This window comes from Xenopus tropicalis, chromosome 2 (assembly GCF_000004195.4).
Source record: "Xenopus tropicalis strain Nigerian chromosome 2, UCB_Xtro_10.0, whole genome shotgun sequence".
Lineage (NCBI taxonomy): Eukaryota > Metazoa > Chordata > Amphibia > Anura > Pipidae > Xenopus > Xenopus tropicalis.
Genome location: NC_030678.2, coordinates 130,993,516 through 131,012,466, shown reverse-complemented (window position 1 = coordinate 131,012,466; position 18,951 = coordinate 130,993,516). Strand labels below are relative to the sequence as shown.

Here is an 18,951-nt window from a genome sequence, read left to right as displayed (position 1 = left end):
CGAATGGCATAAAAGCTAAAAATATCTCATATTGTTATCGGATTGTAAATGCAATTAACTGGGCCTTGTTGCACAAAAGAATAGTTTGCATTAATTAAGATAATGAATGAATTAAGCCTTACAGCCAGTATAATTAGCTTGTAGAGTGTAATTAGGACATTAATGAACCATCGATAACCAATAGTTTATATATATTTATGACCAAATTAAGCTTGGTGCATTTTAGTAAACACAGGATGTACAATATGGTTTGGAATATGAAAGCTCTGCATTAGTAGGGAAATGCCAGTAGGTGGCAGTAATACGCTGGACTTAAAGCTGAGTTTCTTAAAAGAAGTGGAAAAAAAAAAGAAAGAAAGAAACAAGGAAAGAGCAGAAATTAAGTCAGTCAAAGAGAAGAACTGAGAGTGAAGGTTGGCGTATGGCAAATGGAGGATCAGAGGATTTAAGATACCACAAAACTATAGAATTTTTAGCAGCTGACAAAACGTTGCTAAGCTTTTGGTGAAATCCCTTTAAACAAACCTAATTTATCGTGCAAATGCTGCTGAACGCTGTGAATGAACCACTGAAGTACCAGCAGAGGCAAATACAAAGGCATCAGCAGATTGCAGAATCAACTACGTTGTCTAGGACTTTAAAAATATAACAGATGGGAGAAATCAACACACCCATTGATTTGGAAATATTCTCCTGTTTTTCTTACTGAGATTTTGATGTATTATTTATATGCGAGATCACTGGCATTTACATGCGTAACAGCTGAAGAGCAGTAATTAACACCTAGGACTGTCTGGATAGCTCTGTTTTGTAATTTCTCTGCATCTCTGTTGCAAGAACGCCAGAGTAAGTAAGACTGATTCTGCCTTTTTCATCTTCAAAACCGAAGCAAATACCTATTTTATGTCTCATTCAGCAGAATAGCGGGGCTCTGAAATCCAGATGTAGCATGCATAATACTAATTGCCTGGAAAGCCAGACGTGGGAGATGTTTAGTAAGTGAAGCGCGTTTTCCTTCTGTATATGAACTTTGTGGATGCTGGCTTTGTTTGAAAACGCTGTTATTAAGTGATGTTCAAGGAAACCAGAATATAGTATCCAGTGATTTTTATAATTTAACATGTGCTTGTCATTTGGATCTTCAAAGTTATGTAGTCACTTCTTAAAATGTGCACTGCTTAAGACTTTGTAGGAATTGACCTCATGTAGACATTGTACAAAAACAACTAGTCTTAAATCAGACAAACCGTTTAATATTTGGATTTTCCAGAGCTTATATGGTGTGCTTGCTTCCAGTCTTTCTTTTAATCAATTGTCGGCTGAAGAACGTAGAGAGGAAATGATAAGAAGGCTATGTTTGGCATAAACAAAAGAGGATCATTTAACAAAATGGAGCAAAGAAAGCAGCAACTGTTCTCTCCTCGCCAGTATTAATGCCCCCCCCCCTCCATAATCTGTGCATCGAGCCATGCCTGTTGATTTGTCCCAGAAAGAAAACTGGAATTTAACTGAATACAATTGTTAGTTGTAAGCTGATGTGGCAACTGCCCTTGCAGAAAAAAAGCCTATGTGTGAAATGACTGAATCCAAGCTGTGATTGTAATACTTTTCAACTGATGATAAACTTTGATGGTTCCTTGCTTTTTGGATTTTTTCCAGACTCTGCAAATCCCTGCATTATTTAATATTCATGAATTTCTGCTTGTAAATAGAGATAATGTGAAGCAAAATAAAATTGACAGTTTTTGGGGAAGACAGCTGGCAAGCAATCTACATTAGATTTGTAAATGCAGGCACTATTTTCAAAGAGCATAACTTGTTACTTCCTCTGGATGTGTTAAAAAAGCTCTTTTTTTCTCAGTTAAATTATGGACACAGCCAACAGTCTCTCCCACCCTCCTGTATTACTTATGTTGTTGATGGACCTAAATTTCCCACTGTTTACAAACTGTCTCTGAATTGAAAATGCTGACTGCAGTCTGTCTGATTTTCGAAGAAGATAATTATCATCTGTTTAAACAATAAGAAAAAAGGAAAACATGATATCTTCAGAAACTGAAGTCTATCCCACACCATTGTCATATCTACCTTTCTGTCTTTGCCTGCTGCATTCTCTTCTTTTTCATCTTTAATAAAACTACAACCTTTTGGTGAGGGAGCAAAGTATATATCCATTCTCTGGGATGTACCTTCTTATGTGTATATTCTTCTCCCTTGGGGGTTTTGGGCAAGCATTGAAAATGTTAAACTATTCTATTTTAGAAGAGAGTGGGGCAAGGATCTTAATTGGTAATATAAATATAGATGCAGAACTTGAGTTGCCAAGAATGGGTGAAAAAAACAATTTTAGGGTGTTGGAAAATTCTGCTCCTAGCTTAATTGATGTTGACCAGAATAGTGGGCTATTGTACACCAAACAGCGTATTGACCGGGAGACCCTTTGCTGGAAAAATACAAAGTGCTTGCTGTCCCTAGAAGTTTTTGTTAATGATAAAGAAATATGCATGATTAAAGTGGAGATCATGGACATAAATGATAACTCACCCTATTTTTCCACTGAACAAATTGATCTCGAGATTTCAGAAAATGCATCTCCTGGAACTAGATTTCCTCTCTCAACAGCACAGGATCCAGATTTAGGAGAAAACAGTTTGCAGACATATGTCATGAAGCGAGCTGATACTGACTTGTTTTCTTTGGATATAAAATCCCGAGGTGATGGCACAAAAATACCTGAGCTAGTTATCCAGAAATCATTAGACAGAGAGGAACAATCTCACCACAAACTAATCCTTGCTGCCCTGGATGGAGGTAAACCTCCAAGGTCAGCCACTCTGCAAATAAATGTTAAAGTTATTGATTCCAATGACAATAGCCCAGTTTTTGAAGCTAAATCTTACACTGTTGAAATCCCTGAAAATTCTCCACTGGGCACTGTTGTAATCGATCTGAACGCTACAGATTTAGACGAAGGCTCTAATGGAGATATTTTGTATTCATTTAGTGGCTATGCATCTGACCGGGTCTGGGAACTGTTTTCAATTGATGCAAAAACTGGATTAATACAAGTGAAGAGTAATTTAGATTATGAAGAAACCAGGATAATTGAGATTGATGTTCAGGCCCAGGATCAAGGACCCAACTCTATACCAGTGCACTGCAAAGTGACTGTTAAAATTACTGATATAAATGATAATGTTCCATCAATAAACTTTGTATCAGTCCGCCAGGGAGAAATTAGTGAGGCTTCACCTCCTGATACAGTTATTGCACTGGTTCGAGTTACTGATAAGGATTCTGGAAAAAATGGTCAACTGCATTGTTGGGTTCAGGGTAATGTCCCTTTCAAGCTAGAAGAGAATTATGACAATTTCTACACTGTTTTAACAGACAGACCCCTTGATCGGGAAATGCAGGATGAGTATAATGTAACTATAATTGCAAGGGATCATGGCAATCCACCATTAAACTCTACAAAATCTTTTGTTGTCAAGATCTTAGATGCTAATGACAATCCCCCACATTTCTCTAAACTCTTGTATGTGCTGCAGGTATCTGCAAATAACATCCCAGGAGAATATCTTGGTTCTGTCTTAGCACAAGATCCAGATTTAGGGCAAAATGGCACTGTTTCTTACTCAATCTTGCCATCCTATATTGATGGTGTTTCAATCTACACTTATGTATCTGTCAATCCAATCAATGGTGCAATCTATGCTCTGAGGACTTATTACTATGAACTGACAAAATATTTTGAATTTACAGTGCTTGCTCAAGACTTAGGCTCTCCGGTTTTAGAAAGCAATGCTACAGTAAGAGTGTCAATACTGGATGTCAATAATAATGCTCCCGTCATTATTTTACCTAACTTACAGAATGATACGGCTGAGATTTTTGTACCCAGGAATATAGGCATGGGATATATTGTAAGCACAGTTAGAGCAATGGATATTGATTTTGGAGAGAGTGGTCGACTGACTTATGAAATTATACATGGGAATGAAGAGCATCTCTTTGAAATTGATTCAGTAACAGGAGATATTAAGCTTCTCCATCCTTACTGGGAGGAAGTTGCACCAGTAGTAGAGCTAATAGTCAGAGTGACAGATAATGGTAAGCCATCACTTTCAACTGTAGCAAAAATCATTCTTAAAACAAACACGGTTTCTTTCCCTGAAGGAGAAACACAAATTACTGAAGAGCAGAGGGACTGGGATATATATCTACCTGTTATTGTAACATTAAGTGCTATTTCTGTAATATTGTTTGCTGCCATGGTGACCATAGTTATAAAGTGCAAGAAGGAAAATAAAGATGTAAGGCCCTACAAAGGCAGAATAGCAGATTCTATTCAACCTCGATTAATGAAAACAAAAAAGAAAAAAATAAACAAGAATGACATTATGTTGGTACAGAGTGAAGTGGAAGAGCGAAATGCCATGAATGTTGTGAGTAGTCCATCCCTTGCTACATCTCCAATGTATTTTGATTATCAAAGCAGTTTGCCTCTGAGCTCTTCCCACTCAGAAGTGCTGTACCTGAAGCCTACATCCAACCTTATGACTTCTTCACAAGCAAATATAGGATGTCACAGTCTTTCAGAACCAGTTAGAAACACAACTGAGAATAATTCCTCTTGGACACCAGTATCTCAGGTAGGTGGGTTTTTATGTTTTTTTAAGACTAGCAAATATAAGACAAAAATAAATCATAGGGCACATTTATCAAAATCATAGTAAAAATCATGTTTGTGCATAAAAAAATTGCATTTGATGATTGCCACCTGGTACATATCTGTAAACATAATGAATGACTAACATAAAAAAAAAATAACAAAAAAAGACGTTTTTACTACACTTCCTATTAACTTCTATGGCTTATCAATAGGTTTTAGGTGACATCACGTTCATTATTAATTTTTTTATTTTTTTTTTAAATTGTGGAGGGAAAAAAGTTACCAACTGTTTCTTTTCTCAGTTTTGTGGAAGTCCAAGTCAGTTGTGGTTATGTTTTACCGTGATTTGTGATAAATCTTCCTTTAATGGTAATGATACACCATACATGTTGATTTCTGCATTTTGTTGCAGTACTTTCATGTCTCTTTGGCCTTGGTTGGCAATTGTTTGGTCAATGGTTGAAACCATTTTGATTACTAGAGCTTTACCGAGTTGGCCCGGTCCCCTAAGCCACTTCACCCCCCCCCCCTTCCTCTCACAGTAATGCTGCATGGGCGGGTGCACTGTGATGACCTGCAGTGGGGGGGACGAGAGCCCGGACTAGAGGTAGAAGACATCTGTGACTAGCCACTACAGTTGTGGCCTGAGCAGATGCCTCTTCTGCCTACCTATAGTTCTGGCCCTGTATATTCTTGTGGGCCCATAACTAAAACAATAACCCATAAATACTGTGTGCATATGGTATAGTTTTTCTTTATATCTATGTTAGAATGCTTGCAGTAGTTGTCCTTATATAGTTAAGAGTGTCCTCCAACATTTTTTTTCTATTACATATACTTATTAGTACATTAATTTTTTTCAATGGTTTTAAAGTTATTTGTAGTGATGACTGAATCTGTCCCATTTTGCCCAAAAAATTTGAAAATCTTTCAACAGATTCGCAAAATGGCGGAAATTTTTCTTTCGACAAATCGTTTGGCGTGAGAGACAATTCTTTTGATGAGAGAGACAATTCTTTTTGATGCACGATAATTCTTTTGACCAGTGAGACAATTATTTTTGATGCACAATTCTTTTGACGCAGACAAAAAATTTTTGGACACGTGAATTTTTTCGCCTGTTTCGCAAAATAATCCACCAATGACGACATGGAAATTCACCGCAAATCCATGCCTGATGATTTTTTCCGCCATCACTAGTTATTTGCTATTGGTATCAGTGACAAGTTATTCTTTTCCCTGGCTACCGAAAATAATGTAGCAGAAGACAACTGATTCCTAGAGGAAAACATACATACTTTAAAACCACTGAAATTTTTTATGTACATTGGTGAGTTCCTGTCCTGTATTTGGGCTCAGGACCATTATACGCTCTTATATTTTAATGTATCACTTTCATATGTCTAAAATATCAAAGTTAGTTGAATTCTGAAAAGGCTTATTAAAACATTTCTGACTCCCCTTAATTCATAACTATAGTCATTAAGTCATTAAGTCATAATAACTGGGCCCCCAGTATTTAGCTGCTATAATGTTTAACACAGATCATAGCAGAACAGGCATTCATGGTTTGTTTAGTTCATTGTGGTACACAACCTTTTTTTAATAGCTAGAGTAGTTTCCCTCCGCAACATAGTGCTCCATTTTTTATCTGTGTCTTTTCTTTGATATCTACTGGATTGTGTGTTCCTTCATAAATAGTGAAGCAAAACAACCCAGACTTACTGGCTTTTCTTAAAGAAAAATAGAAGATGGCAGGTTCCAGGTGTTGCAGCCTGTCAAAACTACACAGATGAAGTGAACAATAATGCATATAAACTGTATGACAATATTCCTTTAAAATGTAATATACATGCATAGTTGCATACTGAAGGGACACTATTAAATATGAATGGATTCTATACTGTAGAAAAGTATTTTCAAACAGTATACTGTAGTGAGGCTAAGCCTGAAATTGCATGTGCTGTTTTTAGTGCCACTTGGAAGCAATTTTCTTTGCCACTTGTAACTTTCTTCTGTAGCATTTCCTGATTAGGTGTGGATTAGAAGGTACTGGATGGATTGCAAGAAAGCTTTCATCTCTCCTGCTGCTAAAATCAGTGAATGTAATGCCAGTATTTTAAATTCTATCAGTACATTGTGTTTCATTTACATTTGAAGAAAATGTTGTTCCCAGAGCAGTGCTGATATAGAGCATGTAATATTGAATTTTAAATGTTTGCAGTGTTGATGAAATTGTTATCTTTATTACCTCAACACTAAACTTCCACCTGCGTTTGAGGCTACATTATCTGCAAATTATTTCAGCAAATGGGTAATTCACATTTTCATTATTGAAAGTTAAACAAATAATGCAGCCACACCAGAAGATTTTAGCCAAAGTTCTTGCCCATGAACATTGTTGACAGAGTTTACCCAGTAAGGTTGGCCAGTTTTCCTGGATAAAAACTGTAGTGCTCATTTATATTGCTAGTCCGTCATGTTTATTTCATTTATATTTTGGATTTCGAAATTAGTTTAAGGTGAGCTGTCATTGGGACACAAAATCAATGTTTATTGCTTTGTATGCAGTTTTTGTACCATTTCAGATAAGGATAATCAGTGTTTGTCAAATTGATAATAATGTTAGTTTGGTAAATTACCCATAACCACATTCACTTAGAAAAAAAGTTTTTTTTAATATAAGTTTTTTAGCTGCCATTTGTATTGGATGAAAATGAAAATCCAGTGTGATGGTTCTAGTAGCTGTAGAAATAAAAAAAAACTTGGGAGGGCATTTTCTAACGTTCAGATGTTTTTTTACGACTGGAAACAAAAAAGGTTACAACTTTCTTTGAGATTTACTATACTTCAAAATGACTAAAAACGCGAATTCAACAATTCACCAGCTAAAACCTGTCAAGATCATGTAGAAGGCAATGGCAGATGTCCCTTCCCTTCCCTAAAGGATCTTTCTTTGGTTCAAAACTCTAGAGGTTTTTGGATTTTTGGCACTGTTTTTTTGTGCGACAATTCGAAAAAGTAGAAGTTTTGGTGTTCTTATATGTTCTTTTGCCAGAATAATTGGTGTTTTTTTCAGCATAGTATTTTCACCTAAATATTTTTGTGTTTTCTAACAATATCTGAGCACAACTGTTAACATTTACCATATATGATATAAAATATGTGTTAGCAAGTAATGGGCTTATGGCAGTGGTTATTTTAGCTAGTTTTGCAACTTTTTTTTGCAGAGGACTAGACAGACTGAGGTAGCATCTGAAATTGCTTTTGCTCTTGTTGTAAATGTTCAGCCGTCAGCTGTCCCTGCTAGGATCACACTGCCTAAGAATTTTAAAACCTTTATTTTGTATATGGATTGGCTGTCTTTCATGCCTTTTTTATTTCTTCCATCAGCAAAAATGTGTATCTTGTAAACTACGCTGGGTGAAGATATTTGCCAAAAGATGTTGATTCCTTTTTGTTTTGACATTAGTTTTTTTTTTTTAAGTTGTATTTTTTTTTTCTTTTTAACATGGGAACATTTAGTAGAAGTAGTGGTTTTCAGAGACTGAAAGTAGAAAGGGCAGAGAAGAGTTTTTAGACTGGAATACAATGCAATTCATAACATCAGGGCCACTGAGAAATGTGTTAAAATGAAGAGTTTGAGAATAAGGGGAAGTGAAGCTCAGGTGAGAATACAGTTTTATAAGGAATTTCGGCTAGCATATGGAGTTAAAATAAGATTCAGCCACAGTTTGGATTTCCTTTAAATCATAAAGAAAATGTCAGGGATTGACAGCACTTCTTTAGCACTACAGATGTAGCAGTACCAAACTCCCAATGTTATTTAGGTTCTGTAATATCTAAAGACTCGTTTCTTTTCTTAATAGTAGATAAAGGGGCAGATTTGTCAAGATGTTAAATTAGAGCTCCCCATGGTAAAATCCTCCCGCATTCTATTCATTCCTGTGAGATTTTTAGAGGCATGTTTATGAAATGGTGGAGTTTCACCCATTGATAAATGCTTCTATAAAATCCTATAGGAATGAATAGTGGGGGGATTTTACTGTTGTCAGTAGTCCTGGATTAAAGGAAAAGTAACACTAAAACCTTTTTAACTAAAAAATCTATTCTACCCTCCCCCAATATCCTTTGTTATTTTGAATGCTTTAGAAGAAAATACCTGTTAAACTCGGCTTCCTGTCATTTGAACAAAGGCGATACGGCGATGCCGGGGAAAGTATCAGGAGATTCGTCAACTATGCAGCGATCGATTGATCGAGCCTAGCCTGACTCCTTCCTATACTGAAGTCAGGCTAGGCTCGATCAATCGATCGCCGCATAGTTGATGCATCTCCTGATACCTTCCCCAGCATTGCCGTATCACCTTTGTTCAAATGACTGGAAGCCAAGTATTTTACAGGTATTTTCTACTAAAGCATTCAACATAACAAATGGTTTTCAGGATAGGGCAATTATTGGGGGAGGGTAGAATAGATTTTTAAGTTAAAAATTTTTAGTGTTACTTTTCCTTTAAGCAATGGTTAAGCTCAGCTCAGGACAGGAGGTTAGGAAAAAAAAAATAAAAACAGACAGCTATATCAGAGTTTCTATGGGAAGCAGCAATGCCATCTGTTCATTGGCTGCTACACTGGATGTCATGTAGTAATCTGAGAAGAAATGAACATGCTCAGTAGCCAACAGCCAAAGTAAAATCCTGAGGGAGGAAGCACAGTGGGTTGTAGGAGACAAAGGAATTCCAAGTGATTAGGAGGATGCTACAGCCTTACTATTAACCTTTGAACAACCAGAGTGGCAGGTATTTAAAGATTTCAGAGATGTTGTTCACTGATTATATTTTTGTGTGGGGGTTTTACATGTCCTTTAAAATACATAATTCTACAGATGTACTGATGAAGATATTTAAACAACTGCAGTGAATATGTGATTTTTAAACAAACGTTTTAATAATTAATTTCTTTAAATTTGTTCCTTATACATTTAAAAATTATAAAAATTGTTTGTTATAGAAATAGGTAAACACTGCATATTGAAATCAAATTAAGAAAGCTGACTTTTATTTCCTTCTTAGCATGCCAATTGGTGTAACTTTAAGATATACAGTATGTATACAAAGCAGACAATATTCATTAAGCTTTTGCTAGTGCTGATCAATGTCGGTGAGAGTTTCCTTTTAGCAGTGGCATGATCAGCATTTACTGTAGCTTAACAAATAACCGTCTAACTTTTGCACTTAGCTAGCCAAAAAGCTTTTTTGTTCACAAAACATTACCTGCTAAAACACCACTTTGCTTAAATGATTATTATGGCAGCTACAGTAAACTGTATAAATGCATATTGCTTGAAGTTTAATAAACTCTTGATTCATTGTATACAGACAGGTATGAACTAGGGATGAGCGAATTTTATCGGCAGGCATGGATTTGCAGCAAATTTCTGCATTTCACCATTGGTGAATTGTTTTGTGAAACTTCTGCTAAAATTCACTGCGGCAAAAAAATTGCAGTTGCGTAAAAAAAGGCGCATGTAACTAAAAAAACCCCGTGGCCGACAAAAAAGTCAGCCATATATATGACTAATGCATTTTTTAATTAAAAATGGATGCAGTAGCTGTTACCTATACCTTTTTCACAGGACAATCAACAGCTTTGCACTTCATAAATGAATGGTATTACTGGACAGTTGGCAACCTTATTAATCAAGCTGCTGTAAGGTGTTCAGTGCACTTCATATAAGAGAAATAGATATGTTCAGTAATGAAATAATTTGTGCGGTCGTGTCAAAAAAAGACGCGGGTGACCAAAAAAAGACGCGAGCGACAAAAAAGACACGGGTGACAAAAAAAAATTTGTGCGATAAATGCGTTTCACGAATTTTATTGTCGTTTCGACAATTTTATGGCTAAGCGGGACAGATTTGCTCATCACTATTCACATGTTCTAGTCTTTTTCAAAATTTCTACTTAGCCAGGTGCTCATTTCTAAGTTTCTTAAAACGAGTATGCTAAAGAGGAACCTTTCCTGAAAATGGTACTCAACAGTTTAATCTGAAAATGAGAATTAGCTTTAAGCCTCTGCCTTCTCCTTACTTCCATCAACCAATCAACCAATGTGCCTGTCTTCAGTTCTGAGCGAAATTATTCCCCATGCATGGATTTGTGGCACAAATTTCCGCGTTGGCGGATTTTATTTCACATAAGGGATGCCAAAATTCGCCACAGAAAAATTTGCCGCGCGCCATTTTTGCCAATTTGCAAATCTTTTCAAAGATTCGCAAATTTTCCAGTGAAGCGAAACGGGACAGATTCGCTTATCACTACCTGTCTCTAATATCAAAGGCCTAAAAACCTCCTTATTAAGTTTTATTCTTTACAGCAATGTTCTTTTCATGTTAGATTTTTCTTGCCTGATTTGCCTGACTATTGTAAAATGGGTTTTTAAGTGTTTTTATATAAACCTAATTACGTTTAGTACAGTCTCTAAAAAATGTACCATGCATGATTTCTATGAAATTGGTATGGTATCTTTGTATGGAGAAAGAGTAACAATTTAAAGTGGAACACTTTCATTCAATCATCTAGTGATGATATTTTTTTTCTTTAACTCTATTTATGCAATTTACATTCCCAACATAAACCACCACAAACAACTACCAAATACTTTATGCATATCCATAAAATGAATCTCTTAGCTGTTTTATTACTTTGAAATAAGGTGACATTTTATCTAAAAAATATTCTTAAGTTATTCATTCAGTGTAAAGTGTGCAATAAACTTTGTTAAATTACTATAAGAAACTTTTGAACAAATCTGAACCCCTGTATATAACACATAGGGGCACATTTACTAATCCACGAACGTCCGAAAAGCATCCAAATGCGTTTTTTTCGTAATGATCGGTATTTTGTGGCAAATTTTTTGAGCGCTCAATACGAAAAAGTTGCGACAATTCCGAAAGTTGTAATGGCTATGAAAAACTTGCGACAATTCACGAAAGTCGTAATGGCTATGAAAAAGTCGCGACAATTCGTGCAAGTTGCAACGGCTACGAAAAAGTCGTGACAATTCACGAAAAAGTCGCAACGGTGATGAAAAAAATCGCAAAAAATACGAAAAAATCGCAAAATGTTGGTTTCCAATCCGATTTTTTTCCCATTCGGGATTCGGATTTGTGGATTAGTAAATCAGCCCCATATTCCTAAGAGACAATACAACCTCCAAAAATGTAGTTTTTGGTTAATACGGGTAGTAACTGATCAAGACTCATATTTTTCTGAATTTCTTTCTATACATTTCTTTTGTTCCAAAATGCAGGCAAACACTTAAAATATAGGTTTCTAAAATAGGGGGTTCACAGGTGGAGTTCTATAAATGGATTGGATTGTAGTATAAAAAAAAGATGCCACAGAAACAAGATGTAATAACAATATCTTACAGCTTACTGCCTACAAATGACACATAGTTTAGGAAAACATTTTTGTAGTTGTGTCATTTAACCCACCCTGAGTATACAGAGCAATTTGTGGGCCAGATCACAGGATGGATATTAATGAGTTGGAAAAAATATAAAGCTATGCAGCTATACTGGTAAAAGCAATGGAGCAAGAAAAAAGACTATCAACATTTTGTTTATGTTCTTTGGAGGATTGGCTCTAGTGAGAGAATTTGATTCAACTACATTAAAAGGCATTATAGAGGAACAGCAGGGGGGGACACAGAAAAAAAAACAAATAACAAGAAGCTTTCCCTTTATACATGAAGACCAGAGTTTTAGTTTACTGTGAGATCACTGAGGCTGTGGAATACTCTACCAGGTGGCATTATAATGACAGGGTCCCTTAATACCTTTAGGAGTGACTTGGTAGTCTTTGTATGGGTAAAATATCTTAAGTGTGTGTATAATCAGCCTCTAAAGGGACTGGAAAGTTTGGTGCATTTAAAAAAAAATATATAAAAATCACAATTTTTTTCATATTCAATCTTTAACTTTTTTACTATACTCACATAACATTTTTATTAAGTTGAATCTATCATTACTGCTTAGCAGGTTGAGCTGCAATACTTGGCTAAAACAGAGCTTGCATTTTGAATGGATTTCTTAGTTTTTTTTCTGTTATCTCTTCTTGTAAGTAAACATTGTTATTTACCAGAGCATTCGATCAGTGTCTATACATGCAATATTTCCACCAAGATTATTACTGATTGCTTAGCAACCACTTATGAATAGAATCACCGTAAGAACTATTCAATAACATTGAATTCAGTTATACAGATTTGTGTTACATAGGATTTTTCTTTGAGAAGACTAGTAAATATGTTGTTTTTTTTATAATGTATGGTAATGGACTTTTTTTATACAATTTGTAAGCACATTGTTTACTTATTATTGCTTTTACATAAATAACTATGCTAGCACCCTATATTAACCCAATATCTTTGGTGCTAGAGAATTACTTGTGTGAATAATATTTTAATAGGGTGTATTGAAAATGGATATCAAATATGAAGTCTATTTTAGTAATCCTTATGTCTAAAAACTTGATACCATTTTCACAGTTTTGCATAAATCTTCTGTAATTTGATATGCAGATTTGAAGATCATAAAGGCTGTTCTGCTTTGATGATCATGAACAAGATTAAATCGCTAAAGCTGTAAAGTACCTTGTGTGTTCTCTTGTTCTCTCCTGAGCTCTTAGTCATTACAGTGGAGAAAATGACAATATGAGTACAGCAAAAATGTTCACAGAAAACATCCAAATAACAGTGTAAAATTGTTATTAAAATGACGACTGGCATTCTTGCATTTTACTGTATTTTTTTAAATAAAGAAACAGACCTTTTAGCATTTAAAAAAATTATTATATATGCAATATTATACTTCTGTAAGGTGGTCAATATCAGATACAGATAGATATCCTCTAAAGTTTCTTCCCACAAAATGTTTTCAACTTGTCACTTTTATAATGTAATATACTATTGTAGTGGCTGTAACCTAAGAGCAAAAATGGGAGACTTTGGGAAGCCTGTAAAAAGGGTAATGGTATTAATGAATATTAATGAATGTTAACATAGTAGTATTCTATGGATTGGTCTAGTCTATTATCAGTAAACAATTGGATATGTTTACATTAGACTATATGCTCCGATAACCAAAAGGTATAGTGCCACTTTACATTAGATACTAAGACAGCAAATGATAAAAAGTGATGTGGTTCAAAGAAAACATGTTTTGTTTGACCAGGTTTACATGCAAACCAAATGTGTTCCCAAAGCTGGGAACCAGCTTCAGAATTCTTGCCTGAGTTGGGAAAAGATTAAGAAGAAGGACCAGAAGATGAAGACAGAACATGTTGTGTGTGTGTGTCTGAATCATGTGCAGATGTTTGGAAGTTATGTACAGGTATAGGAACCATTATCCAGAAACACATTATACAGAAAGCTTAGAATAACATCTCCAATAGACCCCCCCCCTTTTTTTTTTTTTTGAATTACTTTTTCTCTGTAATAATAACACACTACCTTGCACTTGGTCCAAACTAAGATCAATAAGATTAAATTAATCCTTATTGGAGGCAAAACAATCTTGCTGGGTATATTTAATGTTTAAATAATTTTTTTTAGTAATATGGAGATCCAGATTATGGAAAGATCCCTTATCCTGAAAACCCCAGGTCCCTTGCATTCTGGATAACATGTCCTATACCTGTACTTTGTTTGTAATGTAGAGCTTTACTGTAGCTTTCTATGAGTTGATTGTTTCGGGGAGAGATTCAGCAACTGATTCAGGGCTGATGGTTGCAAAATAGTCCCTTAGAAACCCTTAGAAAAATGCAAAGACTACTGTTTTATGAGTAAAAGATCATCGAGTTTCATGAAAAAGATTATTGAGTTTGGTTTACTTATACCCACTATGGATATGTTGTTTGAATATTTATTTACATATAGTCAACCAATGTGTAGGAAACAATTAAATATAAAAGAGAACTTGACAAGACTACACTCAGGCTGGCACTATGTTTCTATTGCAGCCATGATATAAGGCCACCTTTTGTGTTGCCCTTAGTAGTACAAAACCTCATATCTTTCTTTTTTAATAATTTTGTTTAGTAAGTTTTCCCCATTTTTACAGCTATTTCTGATATAGTCAAATATTTCTAGGTATGATTTTAAATCATAGAAGCATTAATGTAGTTAATGCTTGTTTCTTTTTGTATTTCAGGAATAAGCAATAGGAAAACACTTACTAGAAAGATTTTCTGACTTTTCTTATATTTTACTGTGTTTGATATAGTTAAAAAGCAGTGCATTGTTAAAAAAAGATTTGTGTATATTCAAAGAGTAACAAAAACACTGAATACCAATGGATAATAAGGATAATATTTGATACATCTCCTCTGTAAAACTACTTTTCTCTAATTCTTCACTGAGTCCTACCAGAAATGTTTCCTATTTTCCTGTCTATGTATTAATAAGCCACGTGTAATAGCATATTACATATCATTTCAGCTGGCTAATTCTTGTAAACATGATCTTTGTTAGTAGTGTTAAGGAATGCCAACAGCGTGGGTGATGCTGATAAAAGGTGCATTAAAGCGTTTCAAATTCAATCATTAGGTTTCACTGCACCCATCTGCTCAGAGAAAGAAAAACTGGAGCTTTAATTCATTGACCTTTAGGTATCATTCTTGTCTTTTTTTAATGATTTTTTTCCTCATAATATTAAATGGTTTATTTATAAAATCATTTGTACATTATAAGTGAACACCATCGTTATTACTTAAAGTATATATTTGGTAAAATACTTTTGTGTGCTAGGCAAAATGCTCAACCCATCACTCATAAATATATTAACACCTGTTAGAATAAATAGTGAAGAGTGTTTGAAGCTGTATTTCATCAATAGTGAAACATTTATTTTTTTCTGCTTTGCATTTAATAATGTCTCTTCTCATTACCTACTATTTGCATGGCACAGATGCTCTCTATCACAGGTGGAACACGTCATGCAAATCCCTTAGTATTTGGCAAATATATAATACACAGGTGAACTGACATCTTAAATTACAGTTCCTCTTAGAGCAAATGAGAAACGTGTTGTGATAAGTGGGTGTGAGTTAATACTATCTAACTGTGGTTATGCTGCCTTGTTGTGTAAAATTCTCATAGTGAAAAATATGGAAGCTTAAAAATGTGTTATTTAAGACATAATATTGAAATTCTGGGAATCAGAGCACATTTTTTTTTTACCTTCTCTTTGAAGTTGTTCAGTCATTAAAAAATAATGTATCAGCAATGCTTCCCCATTAACAGGATTTGGATGCACCTTATTGACAAGAAATAGCAGTTAACAAATGCCAATGTATTAAACTGACAAGAAAAAGGGAACAAGGTGGTTTTATGGACAGGCTTTTAAAGCAAGATTTTGGCAATATTTGCAAAGAGGATTGATTTTAGAACAATGATAGCAGACATTACTGTTTTGCTAAAGAGGAAAATGAAACATATTATAAATATGTCTGACCCTACTACTCTTTCTTAGAATAACACATAATCAATAAAAAAAGATTTTCTCTTTAATTAATGATATATCACTGTTTATGATTTTTCCATTTTATTAAGGCCCATGGCAAACTAGCATTTGTAATCACTGTAGGGAGAACTGCAGCATTTAAGCAACCTACTCTAGCCCCCACTGTTTATTGAGTCATTGCTTTTTAATCTGGTTTTGGAATTGTTTATTTGATTTAAATAAATCTTTTTAACCCCTAGCTTGGATAATAACCAATAAATGTAGATGTATGCATTATGGCTGCACAGATACTAAGATAGTCTACCATAAGTACTAATCTTGTAATCAAGTGCAACAAATGCCCATAATAGTATCCTTCTTACTTCTCTTGGTAGTAGCAGATATTGTATTAATTGGTTATGCATGGAAGAATAAGTTACTCAAGACCTACAAAATAAACATCTGTAATAATGTAAGTTTAAGCCATGCATCTCCTTGTTTAATATAAAGAGGGAATGATTATAGCTAGGTATATTGCTTCCAAGAGCAGATGAGACAGATAGGATAGCAGCTCCTTTAACTTCTAGTGGCCTAGGGTTATTGCATCATGATCATTGTCAATTTTCCAGTAAATTCGGTAAAAATTGGTTATTTTCCACAATGTTTTGTTCTTGTGTTATCTTAAAATAGTGTTTCTTTGGGGCCTCTGTCTCCCAGCAGGTGTAATAGAAATGCCCACAACAGAAAATTCAAACAAGCACATAGTAGATATATGAATAGAGAACCTCTATACCTTAAGAGTTTCCTGCTGATTTGAGCTAATTACCCGAGAGTCCCTCTTTTGGTATGGGTTTATGGCAACTCTTAACAAATGTGAGACCTCTTTGACAGAAAGGGAGATGCATCCATACCAGTCTGAAACTGTGGCTTTTGCTGGCCATACACATATCTAGCATTATAACACAATAGGTAGGCTTAAAGAGGTGGTAAACCATGTTATAGCTAAACAGCTTTGGACAGGCTAAAACTAAATACAGTAACTCTTTCTTAGAGACTAGGTTTCCACAAATGGAAAATAATTAGTCTTTGGAAATTAATTATGCATTTTAGCATTAGACAAATGCAAAATTTTTGAAAAAGAACTACAATCTTTATCCTGGACTAAGCCTTTTTAGCCTATGTGTTTGCTTAGTAAAGTTTAGCACTTTGCTTTATAGTATCCATTCTGCTGTGGCATTTTTTCTCTTTCTTTTATTCAGTCACCCAAAATGTGGGATAGATTATTTGTGTATGAATGTGTAAAGGGAGAATTTAAGTGGAAGACCTCTGAGCCTCTGAGTATGATAAATGTTGGACTTTTTGCTTTTTACTTTGTTTGCTTATCTTGAGGCCATTTGGCAAATAGTGTGTGTGTCATGTGGCTGTATTTACTTTAACCCATCCCATATTTTAAAAATTAGAAAAAATATGTCCTTGCTGCATTTACAGTTATGGGGCACAACAATCAGAGGCTCTTATAAATATTTATGGTTACGACCCATAAATCTGACTTATACACACATAAAAGCAATGTTTTGTGCTCTTGTGCTTATTTAGTTTCATTATTCTCTTTGCATATTGATACTCAGAAGAACTGCTGAGGGAAATTGAAAAGCACATTAGAACTGACTTGCCAAAACAAGCATAATGTAATGCATTTCAGTGTTCATCCCAATAGATACAGAACTATAAAGCACTTAAATTCCATTTTTTAATAAAGTTTTGCCTAATCAAATATCACAACAATGAAATAGGTTTCAATTACACACAAAATAAAGAGTCTTATTCTAACATAAAGGTAAACATCATATAATGAATTACTACAGTATGTTATTAACTTTTCCTACAGGTGAATAAAAGAATAACTTAAATAGTAAATAAATATTGTGTCCTATTTCTGTAACATATAAAATAGTTAATCTGTTTGCATACATAGTTAAACAACCAAATAAAAGTTATACATCCTGTTAATCAATAGTTTTGCCAATCTTTCCATATTACTTTAAATGTCACCTATTGACCTCCTACATCTACCTATAATTTTTTATACAGTGTTATGTATTATAGTTAGGTTTAGGATGCTCACATCCAGAGTACAAGATACTTCTGAGCATAAAATAAAACTATTCTCCTATTTTTTTAAGGCGTTTCTGAATCCACTGCTTCTAACAAACAAACAAGGGTTTTATTGTAGTTTAGTTAAATTAGTAATATTTGTTGAAAGAATGCTAATCATTCTATTGTATTAACTTGTTACTGTCCTTCACTTATTCTCACAGGGCTTTTGGAGAAAGCTGTATTTAAATCTGGATCATAAAAACATCAAATTTCATTTAATTAAATTGAACCAAGCTGGGGCAAAACTGGTCTTATGTTTTTTGCAGACAATTATTTCTTAGAACATGTATTCAGTATTCAACAGAATGCAGCAAATCACTAAATCTCATGATCTTGTAATTATAACAGCAATAAAGGCCAGGTCTAGACATTTTTGTCCAGTTTGGGCCACTTTGTGTAGGAAAATTTTTGACCATTTAGCCATTACACTACCCAAGTGTACCCAGCTGAAAAATAGTTGTAATTACAATGTATTTTTTGTGTTTTGTATCAGCTCTGGTATATCTATCTATCTATCTATCTATCTATGGCCAAATCTAGTTGCTTTTACTAAATGGGCTGGATAAAATTCATCAGATAATATAAGCCTTGTTTAAGATAACATTTTAAAA

The 18,951-nt window shown here is 34.5% G+C and overlaps 1 protein-coding gene across 4 annotated transcripts in view; it reads left to right on the top strand.

Moving 5' to 3' along the window:
• The window catches only part of pcdh17 (protocadherin 17), a 94,966-nt gene that overhangs the window by 10,024 nt on the left and 65,991 nt on the right, over positions 1-18,951 (top strand). For 2 of the 4 annotated variants that reach the window (XM_031897119.1, XM_012957791.3), the window contains exon 1: positions 372-4,655. The exons of the other annotated variants lie outside the window; for them this stretch is intronic. In XM_031897119.1, coding sequence (XP_031752979.1) covers positions 2,184-4,655 — 2,472 coding nt within the window. In that variant the 5' untranslated portion in view covers positions 372-2,183. Of the gene's footprint in view, positions 1-371; positions 4,656-18,951 lie in introns of those variants that run through there. 4 annotated transcript variants of the gene reach the window in all.